At 38.5% G+C, this 13357-nt stretch overlaps 1 protein-coding gene across 1 annotated transcript in view; it reads right to left on the bottom strand.

Annotated features, from left to right (window-relative positions):
- Positions 1 to 13357, bottom strand: part of RBM44 (RNA binding motif protein 44) — a 40366-nt gene extending 27009 nt beyond the window's left edge. Inside the window, exons 1-2 of the mRNA XM_004743707.2 lie at positions 13232 to 13357; positions 1838 to 1928 (exon numbers count right to left, since the gene is read on the bottom strand). Coding sequence (XP_004743764.1) covers positions 1838 to 1910 — 73 coding nt within the window. The 5' untranslated portion in view covers positions 1911 to 1928; positions 13232 to 13357. The remainder of the gene's footprint in view (positions 1 to 1837; positions 1929 to 13231) is intronic.

Raw genomic sequence — 13357 nt, forward strand, 5'->3', positions numbered from 1 at the left:
ATTTCAGGCAAATCAAACAGCATGCACATAGAAAGTCAGCTACATGAAAGAACATGGCATTTTCAGGAAATTATAAGCCACTTTGGAATAAAACACCTCTATGGAACTAACAAGAGCTGAGAACAGAAAGAGAACTTTTATGATGTGCTAAGAAGTATAGTTTTTATTCTAAGGCAACAGACAGCTACTGAAAGCTTCTTAAAAGGGTAGTCAAGTGAACAGAGTAAGTTTAAATACCCCTGACAATAATGAGAATAAAAGCTTGAAGGGGAGAATGAGGCAGAAAGACTAAGTACAGAAGAGGGATGAGAAGATGGGACTGGGATAAAAGCGCCATACTGACAAGACTTGGGGGTTGATTAGGAATGGGAAATGAAGGAGAGAAAATGACTGTTGACGTTTTTGGACTAAGAACATAATCAGAACCACATTTTATATCAAGATCCAGTACATACACACATATGGATATCTGTAAGTGAAACAAAAATCCTACAAAACAGTGACTACTCTATGTCCAATACATTTTGGTATTTTCTGGTCTGATTAATTTATTTTTAAAAAGTTGATCACAATCAGCTAAACTGATTTCATGGCTACCAACTTGCTATCACCTGCCTGGACATCATTCTGAGATAATGCTAAGGTTTACAACCTGGTATTATTACAGTTGAATGGAAATATTTGGAGCTAAAGGGATAGATGCACTTTATAAAGAGGAATAGAGAGAGAGCAAGAGGGGAGAGAGGAGATAACAAGGGGTCAGTTGTAAGCAAGTGGCGTTTGAGGTCAGTGATAAAACACCCACATGTGAATATCTTTTTTAATTTAATTTTATTTTTTAAGATTTTTATTTTTACTTATTTGACAGACAGAGATCACAAGCAGACAGAGAGGCAGGCAGAGAGAAAGGGAAGCAGGCTCCCTGCTGACCAGGGAGCCCGATTCGGGGCTTGATCCCAGGACCCTGGGATCATGACCTGAGCCAAAGGCAGAGGCTTTAACCCACTAAGCCACCCAGGCGCCCCCACATCTGAGTATCTGATAAACCATTATAAATATGGGGTTGGAGCAAAGGTTAGAAGTGTCAACTTCACTTTTAAATTTATTTGTTTTTCTTAGGGATTCGTATAGGAGTTAGTTATGCATTCTGGATACCGATTCTTTGTTTTTCATATTTATGAGATTTTCCCCCTAGTTTATTGCTTATCTTTTAACTTTCTATAAAATCTTAGACTGTGTTTTTTAAGATTACTTAAATTAAAATTAAGAATTTTAATTTAAAAAATTAAAATTAAAAGCCTGACTTCTGGCTTTTGTCTCTCTAACCTTCTCTACCACAGGATTATAAAAGTATTCTTCTATATTTTATTCTACTGTGTGTGTGTGTGTGTGTGTGTGTGTGTTAAAACCACATATATTATAAGCACACAAAACTCAGTCATCTTGCTTTTTATGTTCTTGCTATTTCTTGTTTTCTCATCTACCAATAAACACAGAAAATTTTCAGATTTGTGTGAAGATAAAACATCTACAACTTGGGTAGCAGAGACTAACCTGCCCACCTTCCACTTTATACCCTGAAGCCCTGACTGAATAGAAACCCTCTCTTCTGGCTAACCAGAATTTTCTTTCCTAAATCATCTATCTGAGGGGTCCTGTGTAGGCTGCGCATATTCACCAGAAATCACCTGAGTTTGCTAAATTGAAAACATGCTGAATCTTACCATCTTACTAGGAGGAAGGCTTAAAAAGTAGCAACACCAGAGGGGGAACTAACTAACCCATTTACATTAATATCTCTCCACCCAGAATAAAGCCAACTGGCCTGGCCCCTCACCTTTCTGGATGTTTCCTCCATTATAGTGGGAGCCTTTACCAGAAGCTGTCTTCACCACTGCAGTAGCCTGCATCTCTCAAGGATGGGCACTCTAGAAGAGGAGTAAATATCAAACTATTATCAAATTTGGCATTATATTTAAAAAAAACTATTAGAAAATCAAGAATTTGACAAAACAGCAATTATGATCAGAGATTCTAATACAAGAGGGCGAGAAAACTGGTAGAACATTTGAATAACTTTTGTAAAAGCATGAACTGACAGCTAAGTAATAAATTATATTATTTAAACAGACATGGCACATTCTTTTAAAATTTCCAAGGAACATTAAAGGACAATGTATTAAGCTACTAAAAGCTTTAATCCAAAAAACAGAGTACTGAAGGCTACAGTGTGACCCACTGATTTCAAAACTGGATCAAAAATGTTTCAAAACAAATTATAGACTTATTAAAGCCCAATGAAACAGTATATTCATATCCATACAATGGAGTATCTTTCAGCAACAAAAGGAACAAACTAACTAAAACATTTAATCTCATGAAATAATCCCAAAAACATGTTGAAAGAAAGAAGTTGGACAAGAGATCATACAATGATGATACCATTTAAATGCAATGTATAGAAAAAAACAAATTTATAGAGACATAATGGTTGCCTCAGGTAGGAGATGGGAAAAGGGGTTAACTATAAATGGGTATAAGGGTTTTTACTGGAGGGATTAAAATGTTCTAAAGCTGATTTATGGTATGATGCTTGCACCACTTGGTAAAGTTATCAAAACTGAACTGTGTATCTGAAACGAGTAAAATATACCTCAATAAAGGTGTTTTTAAAAAGTCACTGACAAGGACTCTTTGAATCCAGTGGCCATATGGGGAAGTCCAAGCTAGTCACTTATAGGAAAGTCAAGGCACCCCAATGGATACATGAGTGATTCCAGAGGACACCAGCTGAAGAAATGTCCAGTCAACACACACAATCATTTTGGGCCTTCTGGCCCCTAGTTATCTTCCCTGTCTATAGGTCTAAAAAGACAAGGCATTGTCAGTGGAAGGTTCCTGGGGAGTTTGAAAAAAACTGATTTTGTTCTAATTCTCAATAAACTACTTCAATTAATGATCCTGAATAAATCATCTAAGTTCACTTGCCATGGGCCACAATGAGAAGACATTACAGCTGACCTTTGAACACAGAGGCACCAAGCCCCCATGTGTAACTCTGAGTCCCTCAAAACTTAACAATAGCCTGCTATTGACTGGAAGCCTTCCCAATAACCTAAACATTTGCAGAACACATATTTTGTATTATATGTGTTATATATAGTATTCCTATAATAAAGTAAGCTAGAGAAAAAGATGCTATTACAAATTTAATAAGGGGGAGCACACAACTCTTGATTTTTGGCTTAAGTCATGATCTCAGGATCATGGAATCAAGGCCCGGGTTGGGCTCCACACACTGAGCATGAAGCCAGCTTCTTAAGATTCTTTCTCTCTCTCTCTCTCTCTCTCTCTCTCTCTCTCGGGGTGCCTGGGTGGCTCAGTGGGTTAAAGCCTCTGCCTTTGGTTTGGGTCATGATCCTGGGGTCCTGGGATCGAGCTTCGCATCAGGCTCTCTGCTCAGCAGGGAGCCTGCTTCTCTTCCTCTTCCTCTCTCTGCCTGCCTCTCCGCTACTTGTGATCTCTGTCAAGTAAGTAAATAAAATCTTAAAAAAAAAAAAAAAGATTCTCTCTCTTCCTCTCTTCCCTCCTGTTTGCTCTCTCTCTTTAAAAAAAAAAAAGGGTGGGGCACTTGGGTGGCTCAGTCAATTTGGTGTCTGCCTTTGCCTTGAGTCATGGTCCTGGGGTCCTGGGATTGGGCTTTGTATCAGGCTCCCTAATTTGCAGGAAGTCTGTTTCTCCCTCTCCTCTTACCCTTCCCCACCACTCGTGCTCTCACTCTCTCTCTCAAATGAATAAAAGTTTTTCAAAAAATTAAAAATTAAAAAATTAAAAACAAAAAAATTCCATAATGAATATACATTTATAGTACAGTAGAATATCAAAAAAGTCTGCATATAAGTGGCCCCCCACAGTTCAAACCCACGTTGTTTGGGTCAACTGTATAAAGCAGAGAGCTTACTTCATGAAGACAGCCTGTCTGGCTTTGAATCCTGACTTAGCTACTTAATAAATGGTACAAACTTCAACAACTAAAAACAAATTTAATGACCATGAGAGCAGAGAGTTCCAAAATATATGGGACCTGGCTAAAGTTATAACCACAAGACACAACTTCAGATACTTGTTATTAAGTCTAGCTAAATAGACTAATAAGAGGTCAACTCAAGAATCTAGAAAACACACCGCTATAATACTTAGATCAAAAAGAATTAGTTAAGACAAAAGCAGAAGTGACCAATTTGAAAAGAATAAAAGTGATAACTAAAACTAAGCTATTATTTGAAAAAATAAAGTAGATAAATATCAGACAAATCTCACTAAGAGAGGAATGAAACACAAGTTAGCAATGAGAAAATAAGCACTTTAGTAAGAGGTTTCTAAAGAGTACATCTAAAAAGTACTTATAAAAACTGAGATTGCTATACACACTTCTGATGGATAAATTAAAATTTAACCAAAATAGTCAATTTTCTAGGAAAATAGTTTCTAAAAAACTCACAGAAAAAGCTAGTCAGAGAACAAATCATAGAAAAAATTGAAAAGGCCATTAAAGATCTGTCCTTTATCAATTCCTATCAAGCCTACTAAATTCTTATTTGATCTGTGTAAGCAGGAAAGTTCTAGGTCAAGTGAACAAAACTCTAACCTGAATCATAAAATCATAAAATCAATTCTGAGACCTGTGCCAGTTTTTAGTCCCTGCACCCCTTGAATGTAGAGGAGGCTGGGTCCTCTTGAAGAAGGACCCTAAACACACACTACTAAAAATTAAAATTACTAATCTTTCTCCTAGCTTTTCTGAAAAGGTTAGCCTCTTACCAAACTAACTGTATATTGGGGAAAAAGAAATAATCAGACAACTGGCTCTGAACTGACATTGATTTCAGGATATCCAAAATATCCTGTGGGCTGTGGCCCAGCCCTCCAATCAGAGTAGGGACTTAGGGAGGTCAGATGAGCAATGTAATTTTAGCTCAGGTCTATTTTGCTATAGGTCCACTGGGTCCCTGATCCCATCTGTGGTTACTTTCCCAGTTTCAGAATGCATTATCTTAAGAGACATAACAGATTAACAGATGGCAGAATTCTTACAGTGGTTCCCTAACCTGTTGAGTGAGGGCTATTACGGCGGGAAAAGCCAAAAGGAAGGCATTAGTATTGCCTCTGCCTAGAAAAATAGTAAATTAAAGCAGTATCACATTCCTGAAGGGATTGCAGAGATTAGTGGCATCACCAAGGGCTTGAAAAATGCAGTTTGTGATTCCCACATCTCCATTCAACTCTCCTATTTGACCTGTGCAGAACAGAGATGGATCTTGGAGATGACAGTGGACTACCACAAATTTAACTAGGTGGTAACTCCAATCGCAGCTGTTCTACCAAATGTGGTTTCATTACCCGAGCAAGCTAACACATCCCACAGTAGCTAGTATGCAGCTACTGATCTGCAAATGTGTTCCAGGTAGGAAGCCAGGCTCCATACGGCTCATGTTGTATGTTTTCTTTCCTTCGGAAATCACAGTCCTATACTGCCTATTGCCCAGTATCTGGAAACAGTTGTTTCATACACAAGGCCTAGTTTTCAAGTTGTTTTGTGGCAACATGATAAATCAAATTTCTGTTACTATATTATGGCCAGAATCTTCCATATGCTTGAAAGTATGTTTTCTGACTACAGTACAATTAAGAATAATAAAAAGGGTAACTTCCCAAATACTTCTTTTGCAAGGGGGGATGGGCAGAGGGAGAGGGAGAGAGGGAACCCCAAGCAGGCTCCACACCCACCACAGGGTGCACCCAGCACCCTGAGAACATAACATGACTTGAGCTGAAATCAAGAGTCAGATGTTTAACCAACTGAGCCACCCAGGCATCCCATACTTTCCAAAAATTTAGAAATTTAAAAAAAAAAATTTATATATAATTCATGGATAAAAAACCATATCACAACAGCAATTAAAAAGTTTTTAGCTAAATGATTATGAAAATACAACATATCAAAATTTATAGTGCTTAGAGAGAAATGTATAGCTTTAAGACCTTATACTAGAAAAGGAAAAAGGTTTAAAATCAATTATTTGTCTTAAGAAACTAGAAAAATTATAACAAATTAAGTCCAAAGTATGATGAAAATAATGAGAGGTAAATAAAAGTAAATGAATAGACAAAAAAGGAACACATCCAAATTTTTGAAGATTAATAAAATTTATAAACTCTTCACAGAACATTCAAGAAAAAAAGCAAAAATTGCCATTATCATGCATGATAAAGGAGACATAACTATAGAAACTTACAGACATTAAAATAATAGAGAATATAATGAACAATATTATCTGATAAATTCTACAACTCAGACACACTTCCTTGAAACCCACAACCTTCCAAAATGGATATAAGAATATATAAACAATCTGGATAGTCCCATATCTCTTAAGAAAATTAAACCTGTAAATAAAAATTTTCCCTCAAAGAAAATTCCAGATGCAGATGGTTTCACTGATGAATTCTACCCATCAACTAAAGTAGAAATAAAGGCAGAATTCAATTTTAGACAAAGTTCTTTAGAAAGACAAGGAAGAGGGAAGACTTCCCAATATGTTTTAGAAATTCAGCATAAGCTTGATACCAAAATCTAAGAAAGACATTGCAAGAAAAGAATAAATAGGCCAACAGCTCTCATGCACATAGACTCCTATAGCCTAAAATAATTTTTTGCAAAGCAAATCTGGCAACATTAAAAGCAATCAATTATTGACCACAGTAAGAGAATAAAGAAGAAAAATCACAGGATTATCTTAAGAGATGCAGAAGAACTTGATAACATCTCTTAAAACTCAGAGCCTATTAATGGCAAAACCTTTAAAAAAAAAAAAAACCAGTAAGGAATTTCCTCAATCTAATAATGGGTATCTACAAAAAAACCAAAAGAATAAAAAACTGTATGGCTAACATATTTGATAGTAAAAACTGAATAATTTCTGTCAAAAACAAGACATTTACTCTCTTACATTTATTTCATGTACTAGATGTCATAGGCAGTACAATAAATAAAAGGCATACAGATTGGAGGGGAAAAAGAAGTACAACAGTCTTTATTAACAGATAATGTACAGAGAAAAAACAAAGTGATATAGAAAAACTACTACAACAATAAGTAAATTAAGCAAAGTTGAAAAATAAAAGGTCAAGTGCATTTCTATCCTCTAGTAACAAACATTTGGAAAATGAAAATTTTAGAAGAGTATCATTTACAAAAGCATCACAAAACATTAAAAACTTGGTGTTTAAATGCAATGAAAGATGTATAAAAATTTTATGTTGAAAACTATAAAACACTGCTAAGAGAAATTAAGGCAGAACTAAACAAAAGGAGAGATACACCATGTTCATGGATCAAGAGACAATATTGTTAAGATCTGTTCTCTACAAACTGAGATACAGACTGACCACAATTTCAATCAAAACTGCAGAATAATTTTGTTTTTTGTAGAAGTTGACAACTTCATTATAAACTTACATGGAAATGCAATGAACTTGGAGTAGCCAAAATAGTTTAGAAGAAAATTAAATGACACATATTTCAAGACTTATTTATAAGGCTAGAGTATTTGCAGTGTAGTATTTAGACTAATAGATTAAGGAACAAATTATGAGAGTCTGGAAAGAGAGCCACTTGATTTTTGAGACAGGTACTAATTCAGTTCAACGTGGAAAGGAAGGGCTAGGGCAGATTCAATAAATGGTGCTGACACAGCTAGATTTCTGAAAGGCAGAAAAAATGCCTAGACTCCCTACTTTACATCTTATGTAACAGAAGTGAGATAGATCACATTTCCGAATGCAAAAAGCAAACCTATAAATTTTCTCAAGAAAATACAGGAGAATATATTCATGTCTTTGGGGGAGGCAAAGATTTCTTAGAATACAAAAAGTATTAATTAAAAAGTTGCTAATTTAAACTTCCACCAAAAAATTTAAAACTTCTGCTCATCAGAAGACACCACTAAAAAAGTGAAAAGACAAAGACGGAGAAAATAGTCACAATTTATATATCCAACGGAGGACTCTTACCTAGATTATGTAAAGAATGAACACAAATACAATTTAAAAAAGGTTATCTAATAGGGGGCCTGGGTGGCTCAGTAGGTTAAAGCCACTGCCTTTGGCTCAGGTCATGATCCCAGAGTCCTGGGATCGAGTCCCTCATTGGGCTCCCTACTTCCCCCTCTCTCTCTCTGCCTGCCTCTCTGCATACTTGAGATCTCTATCTGTCAAATAAATAAATAAAATCTTTTAAAAAAAGATTATCTAATAAAGAAAGGGACAAAATACTTGGGTATTACTTCACACATACATAACACAAGGCATATGAACTGCTCTTAAGATTAGAGAAAGTGCTCAGGATCATTAGTCATCAGGGAAATGCAAATTTAAATCACCAACATACCACTTCACATTCATGAGAAAGGCAAAAAAAAAAAAAAAAAGGACTGATAACAGCAAATATTGGTGAGGGTGTGTAGACAAACTGGAATTCATAACAACACTGCTAAAGGGAATGCAAATTGCTAAAACCCATTTTGAAAAACTAAGTTTCTAATGATGTTAAACATATACCTACCCTATTACCAAGAAATTACATTCCAGTGTAAGGAATGTATACCCATCCTTCTCTAGAGAATCATTCTTTAATATATAAGTCAATAATGACCAAACTTATATTTGCTAAGTCATATGTTAAGTGTTAAGAATATAGGGGTGGGGGCGCCTGGGTGGCTTAGTGGGTTAAGCTGCTGCCTTCGGCTCAGGTTATGATCTCAGGGTCCTGGGATCGAGTCCCGTATTGGGCTCTCTGCTCAGCAGGGAGCCTGCTTCTCTCTCTCTCTCTCTCTGCCTGCCTCTCCATCTGCTTGTGATATCTCTGCCAAATAAATAAATAGAATCTTAAAAAAAAAAAAAAAGAATATAGGGGTGATCAGTCTCGGCCCTTATGAAACATGATGCACATAAAACAAAGAAGCAATTTCCAGAAGCAGAATAGGAGAATAGAGAGAGAGCATATAACTTCTTATAGGGCCCCCTATCTCAAACTTGGGACACTCTTTAAAAATACATATTCCAGGGCACCTGGGTGGTTCAGTTGGTTAAGTGTCCACCTCTTGATTTTGGCTCAGGTCACAATCGTAGGGTTGTGAGATTGAGCTCTGCATCAGGCTCCCCCCTCAGCATGGAGTCTTCTTGAAATTCTCTCCCCCTCTCTCTGCTCCTCTACCCTGCTTGTTCTAGAGCAAGAGAGAACAAGTGGGGAGAGAGAGACAAAGGGACAGAGAGAAGCAGACTTCCCACTAAGCAAGGAGCCTGACACAAGAGCCATTATGTTAGGTTGTGATCTCATGGGTCGTGGAATTGAGCCCTGAGTCAGGGTTCAAGTTCAGTGGGAATCTACTTGAGAGTCTCTCTTTCTCTATCTCCCTCTCCCCCCACCTCAAATAAATAAATAAATCTTTAAAAAATAAATAAATAAAAGAGCCAGACTAAGGGTTAAGGGAAGGCTTTCCTGAGGAATTGTCTTTTAAACTAAAATCTACAAGACAAGCAAGTAGGAGTCGGCTATCATATTGATTACTAAATCTATTTGGTATTTACTTTGACATAAAGGATATACTGTTACACACAAATGCATTTTGAGTTTTTAAAACTGAGAGTTGTAGTTAAAAAAGCAATTAAAAACTAATACTCTAGCTGAGTAAGAAAAATATAACCTATATCTACTTTGGATTTCACAATAATTAAGTAGACAATAATATAGCATGGATAAATTGATAAAAGGAAAAATTATAAAGAAAGTGACATAAGCTAAATCATAAGGCTTACATAGGGGCCAATCACTAACAAAGAACATCTCAAAGGGAATAGAGCTTCTCAAGTTACAAGAACAACTATTGGATGACCCACCGGTAAAACATGGGCAAAAAGAGGAGACAAGACAACTAGACTTAATATGTATAAAAGTGAACTCACTATCATTGATGGTATACTCACTGAACTAGGAACAAAGGAGAAGGAATACATTTATATTATTTTGCTTTTGGGTGTGAAGAAACAGAGATGATGAGTTTATTTAATACATACAAGTTCTAAGTGCCTCTAACATGTACAAATTGAAAATGATATACAATTTGAGGCTTAGGAATAATCTGGACTAGAAGTATTCAGCCTCCAATGTAGTGTTTCAGAAACTGATTTTAGCGAAATCGGAAAAAATAACGGAAAAAAAATCTGATAACGGAAAAAAATCTGGCCTAATACCAAGAGCTTAGTAACCTTTTATTATTTTTATCGCCTTAAGTCTGGCTAGTGGCTGTTAATGTTTGTGGTTATGGAGTTTCCAAAGATTTTATAGAAGTCTCACATTCACTTCCCCGAGAACATACACATACACACATAAATAGAGGTTTTTACAGACTTTTATATTACATCTAAAAATTTCTACTAACTCTTGGCTTAAGGGATTTTATTTAAGTCAGTAAAGATCCTACTCTAGAAATTCCTGGAAAGTATTTAAAATAAAAGTTAAGATGAAAAGAAAACTAACTTGGGGCGCCTGGGTGGCTCAGTGGGTTTAAAGCCTCTGCCTTCGGCTCAGGTCATGATCCCAGGGTCCTGGGATCGAGCCCCGCATGGGGCTCTCTGCTCAGCAGGGAGACTGCTTCCTCCTCTCTCTCTCTGCCTACTTGTGATCTCTCTCTCTGAAATAAATAAAAAAATCTAAAAAAAAAAAAAGAAAGAAAAGAAAACTAACTTATCAAAATGACTGACTTAGAATATATCAGTGGTTTCTTATTTTTTGAACACAGGAAGTCTTCACATTGTTATGAAGTATTGAGAACCCCAAAGAGTATTTGTTTATGTGGCTAATACCTACTAATACTTACATTATTAGAATTAAAATAGAAAAATTTTAAATATTTATTCATAAACATTCATAAATCCATTACTTAAGCAGCACCTTATTTTTTTATTTTTTATTTTTTTAAAGATTTCATTTATTTATTTGACAGAGAGAGAGATCACAAGCAGACAGAGAGGCAGGCAGAGGGGGAAAGGGAAGCAGGGCTCCCCACTGAGCAGAGAGCCTGATGCAGGGCTCGATCTCACAACCCTGAGATCATGACCCAAGCCAAAGGCAGAGGCTTAACCCACTGAGCCACCCAGGTGCCCTTTAAGCAGCACTTTAAATGTAAAAATGCATATTTTCAAAAAAGTTAGCAAAAAGAGCATTAAAATTCTGCCACTCTCTTTAATATCTGTTGTTACAAGATGGATTCTCGTCCATGTCCAATTCTGCCTTCAAATCTGCATTCAACGTGTTGCAAGCTTCATTTAAAAAAAAAAAAAGATTTTATTCATTTATTTGAGAGAGAATGAGTAAGAGAGAGCATGAGAGAGAAGGTCAGAGGGAGAAGCAGACTCCCCAAGGAGCTGGGAGCCCGATGCGGGACTCGATCCTGGAAGTCCGGGATCATGACCTGAGCCGAAGGCGGTCGCTCAGCCAACTGAGCCACCCAGGCGCCCATGCAAGCTTCATTCTTAAATATGTACAGATATTCAACACCAAAAACTTGGACAAAAGGAAAAATTTTAGTATTAAAAAAAACACTTGCAAATCACACTTCTGGTAAGGGTCAACTATCTGGAATATATAAAGAACACTAACAAATTAGCAACAAAAAGACAACCCAATTTTAAAACAAGCAAAATACCTGAATTAACATTTCTTCAAAGATACACAAATGGCCAATAAACACATGAAAAGATTCTCAATATATCAGTATTCATTAGAGAAACGCAAATCGAACCTATAATGAGGTACTACTTTATATCCACTAGGATGGCTATTAAAAAAAAAAAAAAGCACACACAGAATAGAAATGTTGGCAAGGGAATGAAGCAACTGGAACCCTCAAAATTGGTGAGAAGATAAAACAATTTCCGGTTTGGAAAACAATCTGGCTGTTCCTCATTAAACTAAACAGAGGATGACCATATGATCCAGCAATTCCACTCCTAGGTACATACCCATTTCTATTCTGTTTTCTCGGTTCTTATTTACCAAACGATTCCCTCCTGTGTTTTCAATCCCAGAACCCAGCCAGCACCCGCAGGACTCTCCTTTGACAACTCCTCCATCCCTGTCAAGTCCTGTCAGTTTTAACATCTGACACATTTTTTTTTAAAGATTTTATTTATTTATTTGTCAGAGACAGAGGGAGAGAGAACGAGCGAGCACAGGCAGACAGAGAGGCAGGCAGAGGCAGAGGGAGAAGCAGGCTCCCTGCCGAGCAAGGAGCCCGATGTGGGACTCAATCCCAGGACCCTGGGATCATGACCTGGGCCGAAGGCAGCTGCCCAACCAACTGAGCCACCCAGGCGTCCCACATCTGACTCATTTTTGTAAAGGACCGCTGACTCTCACACGGACTGCAACAATGACCTCCTATCCGGCCAGAACAATCTTTCCAGAATGCAGGATTAGTTCAAACCCCAGCTTAAAGCTCAGCAACAGATGTCACTGCTCTTTGGATGCAGATTAAACACCCCGCAGGACCCCCTGCCAGCCTCTCGGAAAAAGTGCCTGGGCTCTGCGTCAACCTGCCACAACACGTCCTCGACAGGTGAGCCCCGTGCGTTCTCCCTGGCTGCCGCGTCCCGCTTCCCGCCAACCACTTGGAACTCCCCCTCCCCCTCCGGGTCCCCCCAGACACCCCGGCTGCGGGAACCCCTGCTGGCCTGGCCAACACACCCACTTTGGGGAGTCTGGGTCCGCTGTCCGTCTATCCAGCTGGTTCCGCCCGTGGCAGGGGACCCGTGAATGCCTGTCACAGCGATGCACGCGCAGGTGGATTTCCGCCTCCCACCGGAAATAACTCCATCTACACGACAGTCCAGCTTCTTAGCTCTAGGCCCGCTCTTGGGGTGCCAAGGCCGCCTTAGCGCCTGCGAGGTGAGGCGGCGGACCACACTCAGGATCGAATATGAAGGTACCAAATTGGGGGATTCTGGAACAGACTCTACGCCACTGCGCAAACCCAGAGCGGCGGCCTACCCCGCCGGGCCCCCAGCCGCTAAAGGATCCTCGCCTCCGGGGCTCGATTCAACTGGGCTTCGCTATAGCGGCCCCCAGGCACCCGGCCTGCTCCCCGCCAGCCCAAGTCTATGCCCGTCGCACCTCAGAGCCACACCGCCGCCGTCGCCGCCGTCGCCACCACCGCACGAGAAACTCCGGACCTCAGCCGCCGCCTCAGAGCCGAGGCGCTCCTCGTGCTTCCGCAGGGCGCGTCGGGTAACGGACAAC

The sequence above is a fragment of the Mustela putorius genome, unplaced genomic scaffold, assembly GCF_011764305.1.
Source record: "Mustela putorius furo isolate JIRA1106 unplaced genomic scaffold, ASM1176430v1.1 tig00003869_pilon_pilon_pilon, whole genome shotgun sequence".
Lineage (NCBI taxonomy): Eukaryota > Metazoa > Chordata > Mammalia > Carnivora > Mustelidae > Mustela > Mustela putorius.